The sequence below is a fragment of the Zalophus californianus genome, chromosome 2, assembly GCF_009762305.2.
Source record: "Zalophus californianus isolate mZalCal1 chromosome 2, mZalCal1.pri.v2, whole genome shotgun sequence".
Taxonomy (NCBI): domain Eukaryota; kingdom Metazoa; phylum Chordata; class Mammalia; order Carnivora; family Otariidae; genus Zalophus; species Zalophus californianus.
The window spans coordinates 101,383,253-101,409,547 of NC_045596.1; the positions used below are offsets into that span (position 1 = coordinate 101,383,253).

The window sequence follows — 26,295 nt, forward strand, 5'->3', positions numbered from 1 at the left end:
ATTAAATTTGTTAGAACCTCCACTACACTACTGAATAGAAATGGCACTACACATCCTTGTCTTAGTCTTAGTGTCAAACTTAGTCTCAAATTTAGTGTTCCATATTTTATCATTAACATACAAGCTGTTGGTTTTTGTGACAAAGATACTCAGATTAAGGAAATTCCCTTCTAGTGTTAGTTTTCTGAGCACTCTTGATTTTTATTTCAATTCTCTTAAATGATATTTATAGATCAATTGAGTAGTCCATATAAGTTTATTTTTTTTGTATGCAGTGAGTTACATTTTATTTTTTAATGTCAAGCCAGTCTTATATTCCTGATTTGGTCATGTATGGTACCTTGTATATATAACACTGATTTTTACTTGCTAATATTTTATTAGAGCTTTTTGAGTCTATGTCTATCAGAGATATTGGCCTATACTTGATCTTTTTGGTGATGTTAGTTTCGTGTCAAGGTTATGCTAGCCTTATAGAATGATTTTCTACTTTCAGATTGCTTTTGTGAGAATGCTTTATTTATTTCTTTAATATTTGGAAGAATAAGAGAAATGCCATTTAGTCCTGAGGTTTCCTTCATGGGAAAGTTTTAAATTGCAGAATCATTTTCCATTATTTTTTACTATTTTTTTCCAAACATTTTTTCTTTCCTTTTCTTCTGGTATTCCTATTACATATAAATTAAATCATTTGATATTCTTTAACAAGTCATTGAGTTTCCATTTACTTTTTTTTTAAGATTTTATTTATTTATTTGACACAGAGAGACAGCAAGAGAGGGAACACAAGCAGGAAGGAGTGGGAGAGGGAGAAACAGACTCCCCGCTGAGCAGGGAGCCCGATGCAGGGCTCGATCCCAGGACTCTGGGATCGTGACCTGAGCCGAAGGCAGACACCCAACAACTGAGTCACCCAGGTGCCCCTACTCTTTTTTTGTTTTTTAAGATTTTATTTATCTGAAAGAGAGAGGCAGAGATAGCAACAGAGAGCATGAGCAGAGAGGTGAGGGAGAAGCAATCTCCACTCCCTGCTGAGCAGGGAGCCCAATGACTTGGGGCTCAATCCCAGGACTCTGGGATCATGACCTGAGCCAAAGGCAGACACTCAACTGACTGAGCCACCCAGGCACCTCCTCATTTACTTTTTATTCAAACTTTTTTTGCTTTGTGTTTTAGTGTCATTGTTTCTCTGGAATTTACTTCAGAGTGTATTTAAGTTCATTGATCTTCTTCAGTGTCTAATTTTTAAGCCCATCTAGTGAATTTTTCATCCCATATATTTTTCAGTTGTAAAATTTCTGTTCTAGAACTGTGGTTCATTTTTTTGCTTTTTAAATAGTTTCATTTTTACAGTTTTCATTTCTCTCGGATCCTCAATTTGTCTCCTCATTGTGTTCAACTTGTCCTTTAAATCTTGATCCTATTTATAATAGTGAATTCCATCATCCCTGTAATATGTTTTTCTGCTTCTATTGAGTTATTTTTCTGCTCATCATAGGTCACATTTTCATGTTTTTTCACATGCCTATTCATTTTTGATTTATGCTGGACTGGGTTTTGTTATTTTTTATTTATTTTTGTTTAAGGTTTTTTTTTTTTTAAAGATTTTATTTATTTGAGAGAGAGCACATGAGAGGGGGGAGGGTCAGAAGGAGAAGCAGACTCCCTGCTGAGCAGGGAGCCCGATGCAGGACTTGATCCTGGAACTCCAGGATCATGACCTGAGCCGAAGGCAGTCGCTTAACCAACTGAGCCACCCAGGTGCCCTGTTTCAAGTTTTTATTTAAGGTTTAGTTAGTTAACATATAGTGTAATATTAGTGTCAGGAGTAGAATTTCCAATTCATCACTTACATATAACACTCGTTGCTCATCACAACAAGTGCCCTCCTTAATACCCATCACCCATCTAGCCCATCTCCCACCCACCTCCCCTCTAGCAACCCTCAGTTTGGTCTCTGTAGTTAAGAGTCTGTTTTATGGTTTGCCTCTCTTTTTTTTCCTGCCCTATGTTCATCTGTTTTGTTTCTTAAATTCCATATATGAGTGAAATCATATGGTGTTTGTCTTTCTCTGACTGACTTATTTCACTTAGCATAATAATACACTCTAGCTCCATCCATGTCATTGTCTTGTTTTAGACAATGTTGAATTTTATTCTGGAATGGAATTAATTTACTTGTAGATTATCTTGAATCTTTCAAGACTTGCTTTTAAGCTTTGTTAGGGCATGTCTAGAGTGGTCCTTCAAATAAGGCTAGATTGGTTCAAAATCTAAGTCCTGGTTTTTTTAGGATTTCTACCAAATTTCAAGGGTGTTCAGTAAGGTTTCTCTACTCTGTCTTGTTAGAATTTGAGCATCTATATAAAAAACTAATGATGTACTATATGTACTATAACTGAACATAAAAAAAAGAATTTGAGCATCTTCTATTCTTACACAAGCTTTTAGGTTGTTTAGGCCACAATTTTTAAGGATACACGCTTTCCCTCTTAGTTGTTCTTTGTTTAGCCTTGTGGAATATCACCTCTAAATAGCCACAGCTTAGGATGCAGCCAAAAAAAAAAAAAAAAGAAAAAATAAAGTTTCTATATTTCTGTACCTCCTTCACTGTACAGCTCTCTTTTCTCCAGTATTCTGCACCACCAATTTCACTTGTTTCAGTAACACTGAAACTCTAATCTCTGTTGTTTTAGCTCAGTGGGGTTGCTGTGCTCTAGGGCTCACCTTATTTGCGTCCATTTTCTTAGGTGTCACATTTCCATACTCTCTGTTCTTCAGTGCTCTAACTTTTATGGTTATAAGAGGAGGACTAGTCTGGTACCACTCACTCAAAGCTGGAAAGCAGAAGTCTACATTTTGACTATGGAATTATTAAACGGATCAAATTTAGAATTGTTACATCTTCTTTTGGAATGAACTCTTTTGTCATTATGAAATTTCTCCATCTCTAGCTATATCTCTTGCTTTAAAGTCCCATTTTTAGGGGCGCCTGGTTGGCTCAGTCGTTAAGCGTCTGCCTTCAGCTCAGGTCATGATCCCGGGGTCTTGGGATCAAGCCCCGCATCAGGCTCCCTGCTCAGCCAGGAGCCTGCTTCTCCCTCTCCCACGCCCCCTGCTTGCATTCTCTCTCTAGCTGTCTCTCTCTCTCTCTGTCAAATAAATAAAATCTTTAAAAAAAAAAATAAAGTCCCATTTTTAAAATTAGTACAGCTATCTCTGTTTTGGAGGATGTTTTGGTTTTGGCTAGTGTTTGTATTGTATATCCTGTTTCATTTTTTACTTTTAACCCTCCCTTGTCTGTTTATTTAAAGCATGTTTTTTATGAACTGTGATATTTTATTGGAGCTTTTAATTCATTTTTATTTAATGAGATATTGATGGAGTTTGTTTTAAGTGTTCCTTATTGCTATTTTCTGTTTCATTTATTCTTTCTTCCTTTAGCTTCTGTTTGTTCCTCATTCCTTCTTTTTCTAGGTTGGATATTTCTAATATTATATTTCCTGCTTTATTACTTTTTAATTATACTATTCTTTTAGAGGTTACCTGTATTATAATATGCAAATTTTACTTATGTCAAAAGTTCAGAAATAACAGAAATAAAGCCAGTAAATCACCAAAGTAATAATAAGTACATTTTGCACACATCAGAAAGACAGTCTGCAAATTGGAAGCACTCAAACCAAAACAGAATGAGGCTTGTGGTATATTGTTATGAATGGGTTTACACAGTGGGAGAGCAGTGACTCTGTTCTTCACAGTGATAGGTTATATTAGAGTGTTCTTAAATTATAGGGAATTGTTCAGTGGTTATTTCATATCAACCTGGTAAACAGTTCAAGTTTTTTTTGATTTCCAGAGGCATAAGCAAGAAATGACCCAGGTCAAGTTACTCTTGCAAAAATAAGCTAAATTAAGCTTTGGTTTGTATGACTAAACTGGTTTTGTCTGCTCAGGAAGTTTCTAGTACAGGTCTCCATTTGCTTTTTAACACTTACTGTAGTCTACCTAAAATACATTCCTTTAGCACTTCTCAGACAATGCAAGGATCCTGCATTTTAATTTTTATCTATCTAAATTTTCATTTATCGTCTTTTGCCCTTAGTTTTTTTGTTGTCAGATATGTAACTTATATATATGTGAAAATGCACAAGATATATTGTCTTCTTAATTAGCCTTGATCGACCCTATGTAGTACTCTTCATTTCTTTTTCTTTGTTTGTTTTTTTTTCCAGGTCTGTGCTTCCATCTGGGAATTTTCTCTTCAGCAGAAAATTATTCCTTTAGTACATCTTGTAGTTCAGGTCTGCTTTGACTAGTTTTCTCAGAGTTTTGTCTGTAATATCTGTTTCACCTAAATTTCTAAGGAATTCTGGGTACAGAATTCTAGATAATCATGTGTTTTGTTTTATCACCTGTATGTCATTCCTTTGTTTTTCCAACTTCCATAAGGGTTGTTGAAATATTAGCCAACAATTTTATTATTGTTCAGTTAAGGCAATGCCTTTATTCACACTGGATGCTTTTTGTCTTTGCTTTTCAACAGTTCTGTGATTTCCCTAGGTGTGGATTTGAGGGTTTTGTTTGGGTTTTTTTGTTGTTTTTGTATTTATCCTGCTTACTTTTTTTCACTTGTTTCTTATGTTTTTCTTGTTAGCACGTTATTTTTTTATTTTATTTTTTATTTATTTCCTCTGGTCTTCACTTTGGATACTTTCTTAATTGGCCTGTCTTTGGATCACTAATCCAGTCTTCTGATACGTCCAATATGCTGATAAACACATCTAGTGATTTCTTAATTTCAGATACTATATTTCTCAGTTCTAGGATGTTACACTTGACTTTTTCTTTTTTTTTTTTAAAGATTTTATTTATTCATTTGAGACAGAGAGAGAGAGAGAAAGAGAGGGCATGAGTAGGGGGAGAGGCAAAGGGAGAGGGAGAAGGAGACTCCCCGCTGAGCCAGGAGCCTGATGTGGGGCTCTATCCCAAGACCCTGGGATCCTGACCTGAGCCTAAGGCAGACGCTTAACCATCTGAGCCACCCAGGCGCCCCACACTTGACTTTTTCAAATAGGTTACAATTTTCTGCAGCAATCTATATTTTCTATATTTTAGGTGTCATGCTGTTTTCTTGAACATATTAATGAGTTATCTTAAAGTCTGTGTCTTATAACTCTATATCTGAATTCTGTGTTGGAGATTTTTTTTTTTTTACTGGTTTTGCCTCTTAATTTTGAGTGTGTTAGCATACCTCATAATTTTTTAACTAATGCCACATTTGGATGAAACAGAGGCTCTGGATGATATTATCTTTAAGTTAAATTTTCTTCAGAAGGCAAGAAGAATCTGGCAGATACCTTTAATCCTTTTGAAGTGTGGTTTTAGGCTTTGTTAGAGCTGTTAAATTTCACATATGCTCTTATTTCAAAGCTTGTTTACCTAGAACCTTACCCTTCTTTTTTCTCATCTTAAATCCTGACATGCCCATTAAACTCCAAACTGTGTCTCTTCAGCACCACACAGCTCCCTACATAGCTCATTTGCCTCCTAGTTACTATTTTCTGCCTTGTGTGTGTGTGTGTGTGTGTGTGTGTGTGTGTGTGTGTGTGTGTGTGTTTGAGAGGTGCATGTGCAGCTGATGGATCAGCCATTAAAGAGAACCTGCATGTGGATGTATGGGCTCCTTCTCCACAGTTTTCTTTGTTTTGCTTCTCAAATCTCATACACTTTGAAACCCTGAACTCCTACTTTGATTTCCCTGTGGGACTACCACTTGGTTTCCATTTCTCTGTGCCGTAATTTAGAACATACCCTCAGAGAAAATCCAGGGTGTCCCTTGTACACATTCTTTCTCTTAAGGAATGTAAACTGCAAGACTTGCCTGCATTGGTTTCTGTACTCACATAGGGAAACTGCTGCCAGGTGTAAGCCTGAAGGGAGGAGGAGGGAGTAGATTACTAGAAATTTAAGGACAAGGTCTTAAAGAAAGGAGCACTTAGAGAGAAGTATACCTTTCGTCAAGTGATGCAGCCATCCTGAGGTGATCCTTCATCCAACTCTCACCAGGGATCCCCTTTGGCCAAATTCAACCAGAAACCAGAAGGCAAGAAAACACATTAATGTAGTCCACACAAGTTGGCTTAGCGGGGTGGGGAAAGATGTAGAGTCATCAAGGAGAAAATAGAAGATAACTGCACAATTCACCCCTTTATTCTTCAACATGTGCACTCTTCATTTGGGAGAAAAGTGTCCCAAGCAAAGGAGACGCATGAAGTTCTCCAACTTTGGTATCATTGTGAAGTAATATCAATTCAGAAATAATTTTCCTGAAACTTAAAATGTTAGGCACCACCAGTATTTTTCACAAAAATAAAGTGAGATTATGTGAAGTCCCATTTCACATGGTATCAGACAAGAAGAGAGAAAAACAGGTAAAATAAATAACACTTGAGTTTCTGCTCAATAGCTAGTCATGAGAGTTGATAATCATAGCTTCCTTCTTCCAGTACTCTTTGCATATTCTCCTTTACCTTCTGCCATTAATTTGGCTGGATGGAATTCTTTACCTGGTAGTGGACTTCAAATTTCAATTCTGGGGAATCTGAGTTTTTGATGTTCTGCATTTTGGGAATTGGTACAAGTTTCCATTGACTAGTACTACTGGAAAGAGAGTGCTTAAAAATGCCCTGCCGGATTTCCTGGGTTCCAAATATAGTGTTACCCTTTGTGTAGCTGTTGCCTCTGTTCTGTAGCAGGAATTTCCATTTCCCCTTGTCATCAGATTGAATCAGTCTGGCCAATACAGTAGTCCTTTATGTACCTGTTCAGCTGCATGAAAAGTCCCCACATGGCCAAAACATAGGTTTAGCTTCCATTTAATCAGTTACCAAAGTCAAGATTCCTGGTAGAAACATACCTCCTTGAGCACTAGGACTTAAAAATGACAAAGCTATGGTTTTGTTGATTGGAAGTAAAAATTTTTCAAGTGAGTAAGTATAATAATGAGAGTGACCCCTTTTACTTCTTGATTGCCAGACTTGTGCATCGGGAGAGACTGTATCATATATTGGCTGCTGATTTAACACAAATAGTGCATCCTGTAGGACCATACCTCATCTTCACAATACTGTTTTCAAACAGGTGTCATAAGTGAACCTTCAACAGGCTATTTCACTTTCTTATCAAGCCAACTGCTTCTGAATGATGGGGTACATAGATCAGTGAAATCCACGAGCATGATGCCATTGCCACACTTCTTTTGTCCTAAACTATCTTGTTTGGAGGCAGTGTTGTGATGGAGAAGCCATTCTATAAATCTAATGGTGGTGCTGCAGAACATGAGGCAGAGAAAGGAAATCTGAATTAGAGCATAGATCTATCATTTTGAGGACAAAACGGTGTTTACTCCATAGTGATAGGGATCCATATAATCAATCTACCGTCTGATAGCCAGCTGGCTCCTCTGGGGATTGGTGCCGTATTGAAAGGTGAGCATTGGCTTATGCTTTTGGGAGGCTGGGTACTCAACAGTGGCAGTAGCCAGATCAGTGTTTGTGAGTGAAAGACCATGTTGTTGGGCTCTTACATAGTCTCCAGCCTTGTTGCCATAGCCACTTTGTACATAGGTCTATTGAGTAAGCACTGGATTAGCCACAGAAAGAAGTTGGCTAGTATTCACAGGAAGGGTCATCTTAATCCATTTGTATAATGAGAGCCTTCTTTATAGTGGGACATTAATATTTTTACATTCTCTGCTCATTCAAGAGGTCCATTCACATACCTCTTCCCCAGACATCTTTGTCATCATTTTTCCATTTTCTTTTTCAATGTATGATCATCTAGTGAACTCATTTGTCACTTCCCATAAGTCAATTCTAGATCCATACCTATGTCCATTTTTCCTTCTGCATGGGGTAGACAAATGCACAATTTTGAATAGGGTTATAGTTCTGGGCTCATCCATTTTCTGGCTGATAACAGCATCTGATGCAAATCCACTTTTAAACTAGGTTCTTATTCCTCTCTCTTAATTTGTAATAGGAAGCTCCCCAAGAAGCCAAAAGAATGGACTGAGAAAGAAAGGTTAAGTCAAGTACCATGAGATTCTAAGCTGCCAGCTTATGCAGTTTAGTTCTCCCTCCTGGACCTGTTCAAACCTATGCACTTTCATTTTATGATGAAGTGCTGCTCTGTTCACCTAATGTTGTTTCAGTACATCAGTTAATAACTGGCCCATGATGGGAAGTTCAGGTGGCATAATCACTTGGTGTCCTGTGGTCAGATATTTTTCTCTACTTCATTTTTCTGATACGTCCTTGATTTTTTGCAGGACTTATATCCCTTCTTCTACCAAACATATGCCTTGCTCAGGCACTACCTCTGTTATTTCTCATCATATCCAATTAGCATAACATCACTAATGCAATGAACCAGCATGATATTCTGTGAGATAATAAGACCAAGTACTCTCCAGACTCATTATAACAGAGCAGAACAGGTTGTATCCTTGGGACTAGACATATAAGGTATTCTATTGCTCATTCATGTAAATGCAAATGGCAACAGCTAGAGATTGCCAGTCGACTAGGCTGTCTTGAAGGGAGTACTTAACAGTGTGCTTCTCTGGCCACTACTGAGGTATATCACAGGTAGGGTCTGTGATCCCTTTGGACCTTCTTAAGATGGACTCAGGCTAATGTTCCATCTCTCACATGGCCTCCATAAGCCCCAGTCTGACTGGAGGCTCACAGTGGAGTTTCAGAATTACAGGGTACATTCAGAGCCATTAACTAATAACCTCCAGAATATCTAGATATTCCCCATTCCTCAGTAAATGGTTTCCCTGGCAAATAGCTCTTCTAAAATGGCTTGGGAGAAAATTTCACAGTATATATCTGTGGACATATTAAAGGGATCTAGCCTCCTTGGAGACCAGGTCTAGGAAATGGCTCAAGTCTGGGACCTAGAAAACAGGCCATGAATCCCAATTATGGTGATTTTTCAATTATTTCTGCCCAGAAGAATTAGAATCTTTTAATTTTTAGGGATCTTGTGACCAGTCAGTCACCATTGCAAATCTCTTTGGATCAAGGCACTTTGATTAGCACTTTGCCCTATGGTTTATTGTAGTTAGTGATTGTTTCCACTTTGTCTCTGAGGGCTAAATACTGTCACCTGGACTTTATCACTCCAGGGTTCCATTATTCTCAGATCAGGGAAACAAATTCCATTGCACCACCATCTGTCATTTCTGGTCTAATGAAGAAAAACCATCACACAACTTTGGTGGATGCTAGTGTCCCCCTTACCAATGCATTTCTTAATATCTTCCTAGGCAAGATGAGAAGATTGCACATAATAGACCCATTCCAGTATTTCCATTTCCCTGGTCCTTTGGACTCTGTTCTACAGGGAAACTCTGGCATTTAAATATCGTTTAAAAAAGGCCACTGTGGAGTCCCAAGAATTTATTCAACCAACTATTAATGCCATTTGCAAGTTATTAAATTTTGAATCCCAGGGAGTTGTACTGATCTAAAGTATATCAGCCTACACATGATTTCATTTTCTCCCCTGTTGGTCTAAACACCTTTTATTTCACTGCCTCAGTGATGTTGACATCTTAACTTTCATTTTAGGCCTAGAGGTAATGAAAGGTGGTAAAGGTGAGTTCTGAGGAAAATATCCCTTAATTTGTGAGTCATTGGACGGTTTTTAAGCAGAAGAGTGATTTTTCCTTGAAAAGGATACTCTTAAAGAAAAAGGGGTTGCCTCTGTCAATAGGATGTTTAAAATTCTCAGCCTCTCTCTCTGGCAAAGTATCTACATCTCCTATCTCACGATCTCACTCCTTCCCCGTTCTTAGTGTAAGAAACCTAGAACGCTTAAATTTTTATTTGGCGCTATACCTTTGCAGACCTTACATCAAGCTCTTGGCTTTGTCCTCTGTCATATGTGCTCTATGACTACAGGGGATGAACGACTCCTTCAAAACTGCTAGCAGGGACTTCTGGTTGCCGATGCATGTTTTTAATTGTATATTCATAAGTTATTTTTAACACCTCTTTTCTCTGAGACCATCAGAAGAATCTAGGTGATAATCATAATTTTTATAACTGTTGTTACTGTAGCAATTAAATGTCATGGCCATTTGATCTCACACATGTCCTCAATCTGCATTTCATCCTGTGCTACCATTGATGATAATTTGAGTAATCAGGTTGCTAGTACATCCCAGAGATCATGATATTCCTAGTGAACCTAGTCCCAGATCTGATTTTGATGGTCTATTTCTTGGGACTATTTCTGGCATGATTACTGTGTTTGAGCCAGAAAAGAGATGGCATTCTCAGAATAAGTCAAGGAGGATCTAATGAAGAGACAATTTACCAAACTATGGGCATGGTATAGGGAAGCTGCAAGGGATAATGTAGTACCCTGGAGCTAGTAATGGTCAAAGTGTTACTATCCCTAGGGCTGAAGGGAGGAGTGGAAGGAAAAGTTAGCAGTACCCAGAAGGAAAAAATCTTGAGAGAAACTGGGTTCTTTGGTTGGGAGGCATAGCCATCCAGAACCTACTTCACATGGAGAGTCAGGGGATATCTTCTGTCCCTCAGACATCCTACCAGAACTCCCCAGTGGTGGGACCTACTGGAAATCCAGAGGTCAAGGGAGACCTTTGATATATGTTATACAGGTGAGCCTCCTGACAGCACATTGTAAGATGCTGGAGAATGATTAGGGAGGCACACCAATTATATGAAGAGTTTCAGTAATGTGTTTGGCATCTTGTTTAAGGCATAACCTGAAGAAGGAAAGTGGTGTGATTTGATGAGATTTTCTCAGACTAGAACTAAGGATCCAATCAGCTTATGAAAGGAGAAAGCAAGAACTTTGAGAAGCCCATTTCCTATTCCGCATACCTCTCCAGGGGAAGAGTGAGTTTTGTCAGCATCTTAACTATCTTATGAGTTCACATGAGTAATTCAGAAATGTTTTACTCTGTGCTATTCCCAGGATAATAAATGGCTGGGCTTGTTTTTATTCATCAACTTTATTAAATAATTTTATTAACTGATCTACATAGATATTATATTTAACAATTCAATATAAAAAAATAAATATTTTGGGATAAATAATTTGAGTTTTTAGAGCCCCTAGGGCTTACAAAAAGAATCTTAAAAGATCCATATTTATCATATGAAGTATAAGAATAATAATTACAAAAGGTAGCAAACCATATGTCAAAAAAATAAATATGAATTTTAAATATTTCAATAAATAGCCTGGTACATTTTAAATAGGAGACACTTAATTATCAAGTCAGTGTTGAGAAGATGCTTTGACAAAAAGTAATCCATTTGTTCAGAAATTCTGTAATGGTTGCTGTCTCGTCATCATATTCACATTTGAATCTTGTTTCAGATCCCTGTAAGAGAAAATTTTAATTTTTTTAGTTCAAGGTAACTTCCCATAAAGAGTTATTCTCAGTTGAATAACTTATGATTGATGCCCTTTACTTTCAAGTATGTTTAATATATTAATCATTCATATTTTCCTGAAGTGATCAGAATGGCATGCCAAAAAGTTATATATTGATACCAAGTGATAGTAGCATACATATAAACTAAGATTTTCCTCATTTGTCAATTCTGTCCATCTCAGTGAACACAAGAATTCTTTTTCCTGAATTGTATACAGGTAAACATTTTAAATAAAAACAGTTCTGGACAAATATTTCATTAAATGCTGCATGCACAATAAAGTTGTTAAACCTCTCTTCCTCTGGGCATATATTTATAGGTTATACGTATACAGTCATATACACATTATACTTCTTTTTCAAACCTTAAGTCTCCTATTATCTTAACTTTAGTGAATCTCCCCATAGTTCCCCAAAAAGCAAAATGGAACTAACCCAGAGTAAGTTAGGATAAGCTTCTGTTTGGAAGAAGAAATTTGTGTGAAGAACATTTTCATAAATACTCATACCCACTCCTACTCCACCTTAGTATTCATGCAGGTGAGTTTCCCAACTTTTAAAAGTCTAAGCATTAGAAATTTTGTTCTGTGGACTGAATTTTTAGAAATTAACCTCCTCTGCTGATAGGAGCTATTTCAACTCTACCTCTAGCTGACAAAATATTTTGAAATATAACAAGATAAAAGAGAGGACTTTTTCAAATTGAGGTAATTCCTATTATGGAAATATAAACCTAGTAAGATAAGTATTCCCTTTAAATAAACTGTTGCAGTGTTATATGCCCTCTTACATATAATTATTTAAATATAATAACCTCTTGGGAAGGTTTAAATTTTTTAAATTAGCTTTTTAAATTTTTTTAATTTTTAAATTTTAATTTTTAAATTAAATTTTTAAAAATAGCTGACATTTACCAACTTTCACATAATTTTATCTTAAATTTTGCACCAAGAATTTAGAATGAGTTTTCTGATGGTCAAAAATTTTGGAACAAACCTTTTGACACAGTTATTGTCTATCAATGTCTAGATGACATTGATTTCAATGTATTTTTTTTTAATTAGGTGGAAAGAAAACAGTCTACTAATACAATGACTTATTTGGAAACAACTGGAATTACATAATTTTAGAAACTTAGTTCTACTGTAATTAAAATTACGCTATTAAGGATGCCCTGTTAACTCATGAAGTTTGTACTTTGGCAGATGAGATGAGAAAAGAGAGCCATGAATCTCTTCACATCACTGAGTCCCTTGTATATTTAGTATTTCCTGTGCATTTAAAATACTTAAGTTCTTGAAAGTATTACCTCTAAATAAGGAGTTAATTAGCCCATTGGCCATCTTAGTAGTTTCCAGTTTTTTAGATAAATCTCTTAGTCCTTCCACCAAATAATAGGGAAACCCCATTCTAAAAACCTTTCGGGTAATTAGTATGGGTTATTCTGGAAAATGATCTGAAAGAATTAGAAAATATGTAACAAAATCTGTCTGCTTTCCGTGAAATTCAATTGTCTTTTCCCACTCCCAGTTTTGTATTAATGTGAGAGAGAGGTGACAGAATGCTGGGTTATGGGCTTATCTCTGGGGGGATGGTAGGCAGAAACCCTCTAAATTATACTTCCCAGCTCCATAGTGTATCATCTAACATAAAAATGATTCATGTTCACAGTGGTCTTAAAATGCATGAGAAGCTCACAAATTATAAAAATGTTATGCCACTTTAAAATGACCTTCCATTTATTTTATCTTCAGGAGGGCAAATAAAGTAATGCCTTACCTTTAGTTTCAGAAGTGTTACATTGATATTGCTCATTAATTCCTTGATGTCTGTCAAGTGAAAGTTTTTGCTTTGAGCTAAATATAGCACTTCCTCCAGAAGTTTGAGTTCTTCTGCTAGACATTGAAGATGTGTCAATTCTGTGGCCTTGAATAATAATAAATATAATTATCAGGTCAGTTTGCCCTAAAGGTCAGATTCAGAAATTAATCTCTATTTATTAAGAGTAGATTTTTACTATTCTCCTGTTCTCAGCATTACTGTAAAGATGGGCCGATATAGTTTATATTATAAGACTGGAAAAACTAGAGTTCATCTACCCATGTTTAGCATTAAATGTTACATAATGAGGGGTGCCTGGGTTAAGTGGCTGCCTTCAGCTCAGGTCATGATCCCAGGGGCCTGGGATTGAACCCATGTCAGTCTCTCCCTCTGCCCCTCTCCCTCCCGCTGCTCGTGCTTGTGCTCACTCCCTCTCTCTAAAATAAACAAGTAAATAAATGAACAAATAAATAAATGTTAAATAATGAATCAATAATTTCAGCTTAATTTGGCTTTACCAAAAGTCAACATTTCTGTACCCAAATGCAAATCACAAAAATAGGATTCTTTTCCAGTCTGTGTAGAAATTATTAGAATCAGAGCAGTCACAACATGGAAGTATAGGATCACATTCTATAATTCTAACATTTAATAATCTAAGAGTTGAGAATCATAGAATGTTAAGGACAGAGTAGCTCTTGGATACTGTCACAATCCCAGCATTTTATAGATGAGGCAATTTTAACTGTATTAATGACTCTCAGTATAGCAAGTCATATAACTGTCCTGATTTTTTACTTTTCTATAGTAAGTATATTAAAAAATTATGTGTTCCAACCAAATAAAAGATCAGAATATTTGAAGGACTTTTGGGTGGCCCTCCTGACTTATACACCCACCCACCCATGTGGTCTGTTATAATGATAATATTTCATACTTTTCTGGTATATTATAATTTTAAAGTGTCTTCTCCCAAACAAGCCCATTTAAGTCTCACAGCCACCCCTTGAGATAGCAATGCAGTGCTGTTACCTCCGTTTTACAAATAAAGAAACTAAATCTCAGAATTTAAGTGTTTTCCCAAGGTCACATGATTAGGTGGAGCCAAGATTAAATTTTAGTTCTTTTTCTTTATAGCTCTAATGTAGCATCGTTTGAATTAAATGTTTTTTATGAATTTCTAAAATTTTTTGCAAACAAAGAATGGTGGTAAAATGAACAAAGGAATGGAGATTATCACATTACTTTGGGTTTCAAATAGATGAGTCATCATTTAGAAACTGTTAGATTTCAAAGAATTTCACCACCCTCTAAATTATGCACATAATCTCATGTTCTCTTCCTAAAAGTCTTTAAAGGGAGAGAGGACTACACCACACACATTTTATGACATTTCCATCCACTGCCCTCTCAACTTGTTACTACAAGTTCAGGGCTTAAGTTTTTGGCACAGCAACTTGGAGCTATTTCCTCAGAAAACAGTCTAGTATCTTTATGGTGCTGGAGTTAAAAGAGTTTCGTGGCTCTGGTTAAGTTGAAGAAGCATCTCTAAGTTATTTTCATCTTTCAAAGGAGTAGTTTGAAGCATAATTTCTTTCAATTAATAAGAGATCAATGACATTGCATCCATGACCTTTAAATACAATTTTTTTTTTTTTTCTGGGCTTGGATTTACCCTGGGACAAACTCTTTCCAGCACTAAGTCATGTTCATTCTCTGTTGACTGGCACAACTACTAGGAAACTTTATATTCCTAGTATAGCCATAGGAGCTTGGATGATCTATGTTTATCTATCTGAATCCCCGAAAGACCAAATCTTGGAAAACAACTCATATAGCATCATAAGTCTCTAGGTCTATTGGCATAAAAGATGTGTAAATCCAAAATTTTACTTTACACTCCCAAGGAGAATTTTGCTTTTACTAATAGCTAATGTTTATATGGTTATTTACCCTGTGACCAGCATTGTTCTGAGTACTTTACATTTACCCATTAATCCTCACAAAACTATATGAAGTATATATATAATTATCATTCACATAAGTAGATAATAAACTGAGTCAGAGTAGGTAACTTGCCCAAGGTCACAAAAGCTAAGACATAATGGAGCTGGGAATTCAGATAATCTGGCCCTAGAGACTATGCTATTGGCCACTACTATGTTGCCTCTCAAAGGTAGACCCTTAGGAGTTTTTCCTAAAACCATAAAGGATTTTTAAAATAGGAAATCAACTTTGATAATTTTCGTGGTAAAATGATATAATCAAATCTCAAGTTTTACATTTTTAATAAAAATAAGTCAATATAATCTTTTAAAACTGTCCCATCAATAAACTGGGGATATTATTCTTGTCTCTTCCCACTTCCTCTCCAAAACATACAAATACATACAGAAAAATATATAGGCAAAGCTATTTTACAGAAGCTTCATTGATTATTTTTTTAAATATTGAATTTACTGATTCTTTTCCTCAGGTGAAGTGCTACGAATCTAATCAGCTACAAATTTTCGTATTACTTTGAATTTTATTAAGACATAAATTGAACATAGAAAGTTGTACTTACCTTCTTGGGCGTGTAGAATTTAAACGTGAGCATCCTGGAGAGTTTAGGGTTCTCATAATTCTGAGAAAGCATAATATATTTTCATTAAAAAATGAACTCCAGTTCAAAAAATTTTATATAATAATTTTAGTAAGAAAGGGAATATACTCACATTAACTTCATTCAAGAGCAACCGTAAATCCAGCAGCAATTGCTCCAACTGTTGCTGTGTTTCCTTCGTAGAGCTTGAAGTAGTAGGTGCACTGTTTGCGACGAGTACAAGAGTCAGTGCGATGCAAGACAAGAGTTGCATTTTGTACATTGTGGCAGGAGTTGAGGTTACTGTGAGTAGTGATTACAGAGGCTGATAGGAAGCACTTGAACAAGAGAAGCAATTTATACTCTTAATTCTGGAAAAATATTTATGGGGGTGTCAAAATGTTTTACATATTACACATATTTTCAAAGATTCTACCTGTGTGGCAAAAAAGCATTACCTTTATTTTTCCTCTTCTGATGACTCTTTGGAATTTCTTTAAACCCCCCATAAACTGACTGAATGGATGTAGGTAAAATCCCTGTTGGTTACATGAGCCCACACTTAGGTGGCAGTTGTAATTCATACAACTAACGCCTTCTGTATGAAACAATTTTTCCTCCCTCTTTCTTTAAGGGGGTGGGGATACAAAAGTGGCTCATGAAAATTTTCTCTTTGTCATAAAACTATGATGAACATGTAGAGCACTATGGTGTGGTGGACAAGAGTAAATAGTTGAAAAGAATAAATTTTAGATTTGTTGATTAAACAGGAAGAATATTGGTTTCCTGTTTAGAATGGTTTTACCTTTTGATCTACACAATGACTGAGCTAATGCATACATGATAGATTACTTCTTACACAATTCAGCTACAAAAATTAAGACTAGAATACATAAATGCTCATTGAGCTTGAGGTATTGTTTTATGCTTTTTTAATTTTATTGTTTCTTGTATCTGTTTTAATCTCTTAATAGCTGTTGTACATTTTTTTAATGGGTTTGATGTTTAACAAATAAATACCCAGAAAAGGGTTTGCACGCAAGGGTACTAATGCTAGTTTTGGGGAGGAGAGTTTGAACAAATATATTTTTGCTGCTTTATTATTTTTGCTGGGCAATCAAGGGGATGTAAGGTGAGTTGGAATGTCCCAAGAACCAAGGGTGATTTTTCTTCCTCTTGGTCTCAGGGACCAGCTGAGCTATTAAATCTTTTCTCCCACTTAATGTCCATTTCATCTCTCTCTCTCTCTCTCTCTATTGAACAGATTGCTTATATTTCTTTAAATATAAGGTAGAAAATGAGAATAATAGGAATCACAAAGTTTGTAGGAAGCTTATTAACTGAAATTCTGGACACTATTTGTACATTCTTTAGGAGAAAGAGAATATGATCTGGCTAGCTTGAGGTATACCAGTACTGGCCTAAGTAGTGTGGCTGGGACTGAGAAAGGCATGGTAGTAAGGTAGGAGGCTGAGGTGGGTCATGGGGTGGGGGTTTTTGTGTGTGCATATGCCTTGTGGTAAGAGCAGTCCTCAGAGCAGGGATATTTGAGTTCATTTATTCCAAGGTGATTCTTAACTATACAAAGGCCAGAATTGAATCGACAGAAGAAGGGATATCCATTATAATTTTAGAGCACCTTCTATGAAAAAAATGAATAAAGTACTACAAATAACTCATGACAAACAAATATTCAGGAAAGGCTTTGCATCGAAGGGTACTGATGCTAGTTTTATAATAGACTTTACATGTGCTGTATGTAAACCAGTTCATATGTTTCTACTTGTTATGTTTTCACCTCTTTAATAGACTTAGGTTTATCCACTACAGCATCTGGGACACTATGAGTGTAAAATAATAATGCTGAGATCAGATCAATATCTTAAGGTTGGTCAAGACTGGGTAGGATACTTAGCACATGTGTTAATGTGTCCTCAGTATAATGCACTAACTGCTTCAGTTTAACGATGGTACAGGTATATACTTGTAACTTAAACTGGAGAGAATTGAAGAAACCCTTCCTCAAAGAGATTGCTTATAACTCCTCCAATTTTACTACCTTATTCATTTTGTGTCTAATCTTTAAAAAGACATTTATCTAGCACCTCAGGTATATAGAAAGGGAGAAAAAAAGAACAATGTGAACACACACAGCCTAATTTAAACATTATAACAAATTTATGATGGTTCCCATTTTGCAGATTAGAAACTGAATCTCAGATACGTTAACTGATTTGTTCTAGGTCATGAAGCCCTTACTGCCAGTAAGTTGCAGAACAAGGATTTGAAACCAGAATATTCTGACGGCAAAGCCCAATCTTACCATTAGTATTCTTTCTTAACAAACCTGATATGCCACTATGAAAGACGTGTACATAGACGAGTGTAATCCAGGTAAAATATAAAAATTGCTGCTTCAAGAGAAGTGGCTATAAAGAATTTTGAAGAAGGAATATGACTTCAAACTGGATTTTGACACCATGGTTAAACTGTAGATTTGTAAAATTAGGATTAGGAAGAGGGTGGTAGTCAGGAAAGTTTAACCATTCTAAGGAGTATTTGTACTACAAAAAAAAAAAATGGTTTGGTTTAGTATTATTTATGCATCAGGTAACGTTCTGAAGAATGTAAAACATCTTTGTAAAATTTAAAGATAAGCATTAAATCGTTCCTCAGGTGGAAAAAAATGAAGGAAAAGCCAGATTAGAGATCAATGATCTTTCAGAAAAGATTAGAGACAAGTTAGGAACAAATGATCATGATCTTTTTATTACTAAAAGTACAAAATGTCTTTGTACCTTTCAAATCAAAACTAAGTTAGCATTAGTTCTAAGGGAAAGGCTATTTATATGATCTGTCTGTCAACTTTCTTATACTTGTTTTGCTTCTCTAAAGACTTCACTGTTTCATCCCAGCATCATCAGCTCAGGCCTTTACCCTTCCAGAATGGAAGAATTCAGGCCACACATTTTTCTGTGTGGGGGCTTTTCCAATGAGGCCTTTGATGTTCTCATAGTCTTGATATTTCTAGCTCTCCAGCTATTTCCATTAGAGAATGGGTCAGTATATGGCTACATTGATGGGACCCTGTAGAAAATTGAGTTCCTATGCCCCTGGCTCATTCCTATTATCACATAACAGGCACTGTTATGAGGTGGGCCTGGTAATTTCTTTCTTGAAATGCTTGGGGATAAAAGTACCATACACTGTGGCATACTTTCACTTTTTACATGTCTGACACATCAGCTGGCTTCTCTAGCTATAGTGGTGGTAAAGTCAGTAGGAGACTGTAGGCTACTGCATGTGTCCACACCCCCTACTTCCCCTTTGAAAATAAAAATCTATTCAATAGGAAGCTATTTTTATTGCGAAGCACTGTTTGTGACTCAGCCTCTTAGACTCAAGGAGTAGCCCAAGTTCTTTTTAAAAGGGAAGCCCTAGTCCCTGAAGCTGCCTACCAAAGAGATTGGTCAGTCAGTTGCACACATTGTCCATCCATCAAAGCTGACTTTCAAGGACTCCACCTCCTGCAAGAATGTTTCCTTCCTGACCCTTTCTCATTGCTTTGTAAAACTTTAATTTAGACTGGTGCATGATGTCATGTTAGTCTCTACAGGCCTCTTGGCTTTTCAAGATAGAGTTATCTCCCTTTGAAATTAGGACATATTGAGGAATAACCTCCATACCACCCAGAGAGTATTCAGCTAAGAGCTCTGTGTTTCCCATGAAAACCTGAATTTCCTCAGGCATAGTTTGGTGCCCAGTCTTTGTCTTTATCAGACCTGTCGTCCTCCATGATGTGATAATACTGTAAATCGATCTGCAGATCACAGTTAAGTCTCATTCATATGTGCTTTTCTTCCATGTGGTCAGTTTTAATGATGTTCATAATCTTTTGGGATGGAAGAATTATTTCCTTGGTACTTTTAGTTTTACAAAGTGTTTTCAAATTCATTATCTCATTGAGTCATATTTACTGATAAGAAATTTGACGTTTGTACAAGTTAAGTAACTTGCCCGATATCACATTCTTAAGTTAGTGGAAGTTAGAGCAAAACCCCAGGACTTCCTGGCCCCTAATGATCATGTGTATTTCCAGTGTAAAGTAGTAGATGCCAAATTCTAGATGCTTTAGGCTACACGGAAAAGGCTGAATTAGACTGTGCCTGATACTCCATCTCACTTCACTCTATCAATGATAAGTCAGGCAAGGCATCATCCACCTTCACCTAACCAATACCTTGTCTGAGCAGTTTTAGGAGTTCTAAGACGTTAGAGCAACTGAATTCACACAGCTACAGAAGCTGGGTTTTACTCATTTTTTTTTTTTTTTCCATCTCTTTCTGGGGTCTTTAAAAGCAATAGAGCACTTGATGTTTCCTAACACTTCTCCTGTATCTGAAGTAGGAAAATGATTGCATCTACTGTGTATTTAAGTTGCATTGTACTTTAGGAGTATAGTGTTCTAAGGCTGACATGGGGGTATCACACTAGGCAGTTGTCTGCATTTGGCAACCTAGAGACCCTTCACTGCCTAAATGTAATGAGAATGGGAGTATCTTCAAAACCCTAGGAACTTTACTTTTTGTGTAAAGAGAAGACCCATGTCAAGTTACCACAGCAGTTACCAGAAGTAGAATGGGTCTACTCTGATGGTAATAGCAATAGATTTGCAAGGCACTTCAAGTTTATAAAGCACTTTCATATCCATTTATCTCTTCTTATGGCAAAATAGGTAAAGAAACATTTTCTGGTTATATGTATTTCACTAAAACTTTCTTTGTACTTTAAGAATTAAGCTTGCAACTTACAGATAAATATTAGCTTTCTCCTCTGCTAAGTGCTTTCATTAAAATCTTATCAAAATAAATTATTTACGTTTATCTTCATCTAATTACTTTTCCTGTCTAACTTTGTTTTAAGTTCTCTGTTAACCATTTGTTCTTCCCTCTTCTACAGTAGCTTTGGATGTATCATCGACAATCCATTCTTCCATCATTCATGTTAAAAGATAAACTGAGGTGTATTTAAAAATTTAAGAGTTTGTTTGAGCAAAAATCTATTTGAATTGGACAGTATCCCATTTAGCAGATAGAAGGGAGCTCTGAAGAGTTGTACAAAATGAAAGACTTTCATAGCAAGAGGGAGCAAGAACAAGGAAGTTATATACTATGCAAAAAAAAAAAAAGGTTATTAGAAGGCTATGTTCTTTTAGGGGATGGCATGGGTCTGTTAGGTGGATTATCTAGTGCTGATCAGGCGATTCCTGATTGACTGGTTTAAGATTTCATTCCTGGGAGAATGGAAGCTGTAATTAAGTCTTGGTTTAGTGATATGGGGCTTAACATAAGTGACTTCATTTGGGGCCTATTGTCTTATTTTTAACACTAATAATAATTGTTAAATGCTATAGCTGATTTTTTGTTTAAAAATATAACATTATTATCTAATTACAAAATAATACATATTATAGAAAATTTGGAAACTACAAAAAAGCTAAAAGAGAAAAAAGTGACTACCAACTGTAATCTTACCAGATAGAGGTAACTATTGATATTACATACTGGTATAAGTCCATCTAGACTTTTTTCCTGTGGGTACAGTTTTTCATGCTTTTTTTATTCTTTAATTGTGTTATAAAGATCTCACATATTATATATTCCTTTAAAACATTATATTTAATAATTAAATAGAATTCTGTTCTATGACTGTATTTTATCAGAGTTTACATTAATTCCAATCATTCACCATTATGAACAGTGCTGTAATTCACTGAAATCTTTTGCACATAAATATTTGTGTAAATTTCTAGTCATTCTCTTAGGATAAAATCCTAGAAGTGGATTACTGGCTCAAAGACTATGAACATTTTAAGGCTTTTGATGCTTATTCAGAAAGTTCATAAAAATTTAATATTCCTTATCATTGGTATGAGCTTATTTTTCTGTGCTGCCTATATTGTTCCATATTATCAAATAAGGGAGGGAGCAAGAGGGAGAAAGGAGGGGACCTAGTGAAATGTGTGCTGATTGGTGGTTGTACTAATATACTCAGGTCCATCGTTGGAATTGGGAGTCAGACCTCAGTGGGAGTCATTTATCATTCACTGGCTGTGTGAGCTTGAACAAATTATCTTCCCTAAGCATGTTTTCATTTTTAAAATGGCAATATGGACCTCCCTGGACTCTTATGAGTAACAAACAAGATAGCATAAATGAAAGCACACAAAACTAATCTATTAACTTGGATGAATAAGTTATTCCATGATTTGTTTCTGATATGCTACCACCTTGCCCTTTTCTACTAATATGTTTAAAATGATGGCATTTGCTTTGCGTAATATCTTGATATCATCCAGGTTTACAAATCTGCCTAATTTGAGAGTTGGGAAAGAAACAGGTAGAAAATTTTACCATCCCAACATTACCCAAATTTTACTCAAAATCTAATTTAATTAACCCAATAATTTTTAATCATTCTATGAGGTTACTAGAGATAAGATTATTCCATAATATGTCAGTCCATCTAAGGGGATCTCTGTCCATTGTAGAGAAGGAACAATCATTTTCCTCCTACCTGCCTAGGTGCTTGGCAGAGACCCCCCCCATAAAAAAAGACAGATTAATAGGAGAAAAAATTAACAATGCCAATTACATGCATGCATACCTATGGGAGCCCCACAAAAATATGAGACTCAAAGGGCATCTAAAAAGCTGAAGCTTATATCCCATTCTGAGCTAAGGAAGGGGATGGGGGTCTGTGGCTTCAAACGGGAGGAGGCAATTCATGGGAAGGTGAGAAGAGGGATTGTTTGGTAAGCAAAAGTTGCCTTGCCCTGCAGATAAGTCTCTCAGGTGAAGAACTTATCTCTCGTAATAGCTTTCTTCCTGGCACAGGCCCCTTCCTAATGTAAATTTCCTTATAAACATAGTTTTTCCTTGTAAAAGACTAACCTCTACTCTATTTTCAGAGCCTCTCCTGGGTCTGCAGCTTTTCAAAACAATCCTGATGCTAACGAAGCATATTTTGGGGTGGCACATTCTGCTACTGTTCACCATCAAAATTGACCTATCCTGATCTGAGTTGAAAGACAAACTCACAACCAAAAACCAGAAAATTAATTTTTTAAAAGTCCTTTGTGCAACAAAGCTCACGGTGAAGATGGTAAATGGGTTTCCTGTCATGTGCTGAGTTATTAGCAGTGTATGCTTGGAGTGCTGTACTGAGAATAATTCTGTCCTCAGTGAAGAAATGTTGTGGATATTCAGTCTGAAATGGGTTCTGGAATGTGGAGTAATAGCCTGGAGCCTAGCTCTTTATTTCTGTTATGCCTTTGCTTTCTTTAGCCCAATTCTAGCCAACTATGTTATTTGTTTTCAAGAGCTTGGTAGCTGTGAAGGAACTGTGGGAATTGGGCTGTGTGCAGAATAAATGATCCCTAACAGTTTAAAAGGATGGGGCATAGGAGGTAGATAGAAAAATAGAAAACACCTGAAGTATTTAAAAAGTGAAGTAAATACAGGAACCAAAGAAAAGTACAGCCTTCTGGAACCTTAATATATGACCCAGTCATCTCATGCACCCCACAGGTCCTCAGAGTCCTGTGTAATAACAGAGTATGGTGACTAACATTCACAGTAGTGACTCCACCTCCTCCAAAAATGTTGAAATTATGTTTTACTTTGTTTATATCTGCTTTGTTTAGGAAACCACAGTATGTCTAATATTTTGAGGAGAGAGTTCCATTCCAAATGGTTTAGATAAGAACAAATTTGATATTAGAGCAAAAGCAGATGAGAACAGTTCCTATATCTGCAAGTCAAAGCCAAAAAAATTATTTTAGAAGACAGTAATGCTAGAGAAGAAGAGGAAATAAAGTAAGTCAACACTCTGTCAGGTCCTATCCATGCAACCCATAGAGATGGGAGGAGGAACCAGCCTCTGCAAATAAGATGCACCTATAGCTTCTATTACTAGGAACCAGAGAGAAAAACTCACACCACCTTATGGAAACTGGACTTCTTACACTGGTAGAGAGCTTCTAGAAGTAGTTATATAGGTGGCTAATTTTAGAGTCAAACTTGCCTCTTTTATTTTTTTTATTATGCTATGTTAATCACCATACATTACATCATTAGTTTTTGATGTAGTGTTCCAGGATTCATTGTTTGTGCGTAACACCCAGTGCTCCATTCTGTACATGCCCTCTTTAATACCCATCACCAGGCTAACCCATCCCCCCACCCCCGTCCCCTCTAGAGCTCTCAGTTTGTTTTTCAGAGTCCATAGTCTCTCATGGAAATCGGAGGGGGGAGACAAACTTGCCTCTTTTATAAGGTTTTTTTTAATTTATAAATATGCACCTTGCTCTTAATTCTCTTCTCTATCTTTGATAAGTATCAGGCTAGTCCCACAGTATTGGGCAAATAATTCTGAACTACTCACCTGATGACATTAAGATTCTTGTAGAGTTCATTTTACTTCTTAGGCCTAGCCGGTTTATAGGCTCACCCATACAGATCTATCTTTTTATGTGTATGTGTGTATACATATCTAACTATTTCTTATTTCTTAAGGATTCAGGCAAATTTTTCCATGGAGTAAGAATGTATTATGGGCTTTACAGGCATTGGCAAGTCTCTGGGATGTTTTCATCTGATTCATAAATTGTGAGCCATAATCATCATTAATAGATAGGGTTATTTTAACCTAAGAATAAAATCTTGTAAGTAAGCTTGTTGACAGTTATTGTATCAGCCCTTGTATACAAATATGACAAAGCTTCTACCTGTCTTAAAAGCACATAGTCATTGAAAGTATTCACATTAATAGCACTTTTCCCATGCAAAATCAACCTGGAGAAATTGAGATTTTCTCATCCCCCACCCTTCACTCTTACTCTCTCACTCTCTCAATTTTCATGGATTCCCCACATTGTGAGTCTGAAAAATAGGGCAGTTATTAACATTAACCATTTAGCTAATTTTAAAATATGAAGCATACCAAGAACAACTAATTATTTTAGCATTTCTTCTTTTCTAAGGTGAGGGAGTAAACCTTTGGAGCACTCCAGGGACCATCTGGAAGGTATCCTAGATGTTGTGGGTATAATGGACATCCTTACAATTTTGTTATTCTGAGTTTGGGGTATGGCGTGGGGGCAGCAACAATAAGAGTTCTCCAAGGAGAATACTTGCTCAGTTAAGATGCAGGTACAATTCCTAAAAGAAAGAGAGGTTACAGGTTGGCTGCTTCATGGACCAGAATGATGATGATATAATGTTTTGAATATAGCAGGAAAAAAATAATGTTTAAGAATTTTACTTCTTCAAATGAGAAATCACTGTTGTTTGATTTAGAACTACCTATGAACAGGGTAAGAGGCAACATAAAAGTACAAGAAAATATTCTTGAGTATTGAAAGTGTATGTACAGGTCAGGCAAAAAACAACATGTTTTCTGTGTAGGATATACAGAAGACAATAAATTTTTGTTGCCTCACAATCATGTAATCGGAGATAACATACTCTTCACTCCTACAGTCAATCTCTGTGGTTAGCTATGTAGTGGCGAAATCCCAACTATTAGAAATACTTTTGTGTGGTTAAAATATCACTGAAAGTTCTGTTGACTTGATCATATACTACTTAGAAGAATTAATGTAATAAAAACCCTAATATTTATTTGACTTTAAGAGATTAATTGGTTGTTCTCTACACTAGAGTAGGTTCTTGTGAAAATGGAACACAAAGTAATTAAATTTGATGGATTCAGCATATAGGGAGGATTTAGATTTAGATTGTGTGGTACTATTTCCTGGGGAATATAAATTCAAGTGCCACACCCCACTGGTGAGGATAAAACTACATAAGGGTCCCAGTTGGCTACGGCATCAGAGCCTAAGTAAAGGAATAACAAGCTCCACATCCATCTCAGGCTGATCTCAGTCCAGTCCTATAGGGGCAGTTACAAGACACTGACTCACCTTGGAGCTTCCTAAATACCTTGCTTTCTTCAGGCCCAAAGGAATTTTGGAAAAGTTATTCTGTTATTTCTGTTGTAGAAAATGCTAATTTCATACTAATATCCATTCTTCCCTCCTGCTTAGAAAAGAATCCTGATTCTTAGCAGGATATATTGCTATTCCTCAATAAAGATCATATTCCCTACTTTCCCTTTGCAATGAAGTGTAGCCATGCAGATATAATGGCTGGAGCTCTAGTAACTCTTCTGGACCTTAAGGACAGGGGACCACACTCTAGGGATGTTAAAACTGAGAGCTATGATACTGATAATTTCATGTGGCTGCCAAATCAACTCTGACTGCCTATCCTGAACTCTTTTATGTGAAAGAGAAACAATCATATCTGTTTAAGCCACTATTATTTTGGGCTTCTCATTTCTC

At 36.2% G+C, this 26,295-nt stretch overlaps 2 protein-coding genes across 5 annotated transcripts in view; one reads left to right on the forward strand and one right to left on the reverse strand.

Annotated features, from left to right (window-relative positions):
• The window catches only part of ADAD1 (adenosine deaminase domain containing 1), a 113,486-nt gene that overhangs the window by 73,724 nt on the left and 13,467 nt on the right, over positions 1 to 26,295 (forward strand). For 2 of the 4 annotated variants that reach the window (XM_027600634.2, XM_027600633.2), the window contains exon 13: positions 24,934 to 24,977. The exons of the other annotated variants lie outside the window; for them this stretch is intronic. In XM_027600634.2, the coding sequence (XP_027456435.1) occupies positions 24,934 to 24,977 (44 nt within the window). The remainder of the gene's footprint in view (positions 1 to 24,933; positions 24,978 to 26,295) is intronic. 4 annotated transcript variants of the gene reach the window in all.
• IL2 (interleukin 2) lies at positions 11,048 to 16,203 on the reverse strand. The gene is made up of 4 exons (XM_027600639.1): positions 16,024 to 16,203; positions 15,873 to 15,932; positions 13,265 to 13,411; positions 11,048 to 11,431 (listed from the first exon to the last, which is right to left on the reverse strand). Exons 1-4 carry the CDS (start codon positions 16,171 to 16,173, stop codon positions 11,321 to 11,323), a joined length of 468 nt encoding a protein of 155 aa, XP_027456440.1. The 5' UTR covers positions 16,174 to 16,203; the 3' UTR covers positions 11,048 to 11,320.

Bases quoted from the DNA above. Each gene is read 5' to 3' on its own strand.
- IL2 (XM_027600639.1), bottom strand. From the start codon at position 16,173: ATGTACAAAATGCAACTCTTGTCTTGCATCGCACTGACTCTTGTACTC. The intron at 15,933-16,023 runs GTGAGTATATTC...ATGCTTTCTCAG, and splicing joins TGCTCTTGAATGAAGTTAAT to AATTATGAGAACCCTAAACT. The intron at 11,432-13,264 runs GTAAGGCATTAC...TTTCTCTTACAG, and splicing joins TAACACTTCTGAAACTAAAG to GGATCTGAAACAAGATTCAA.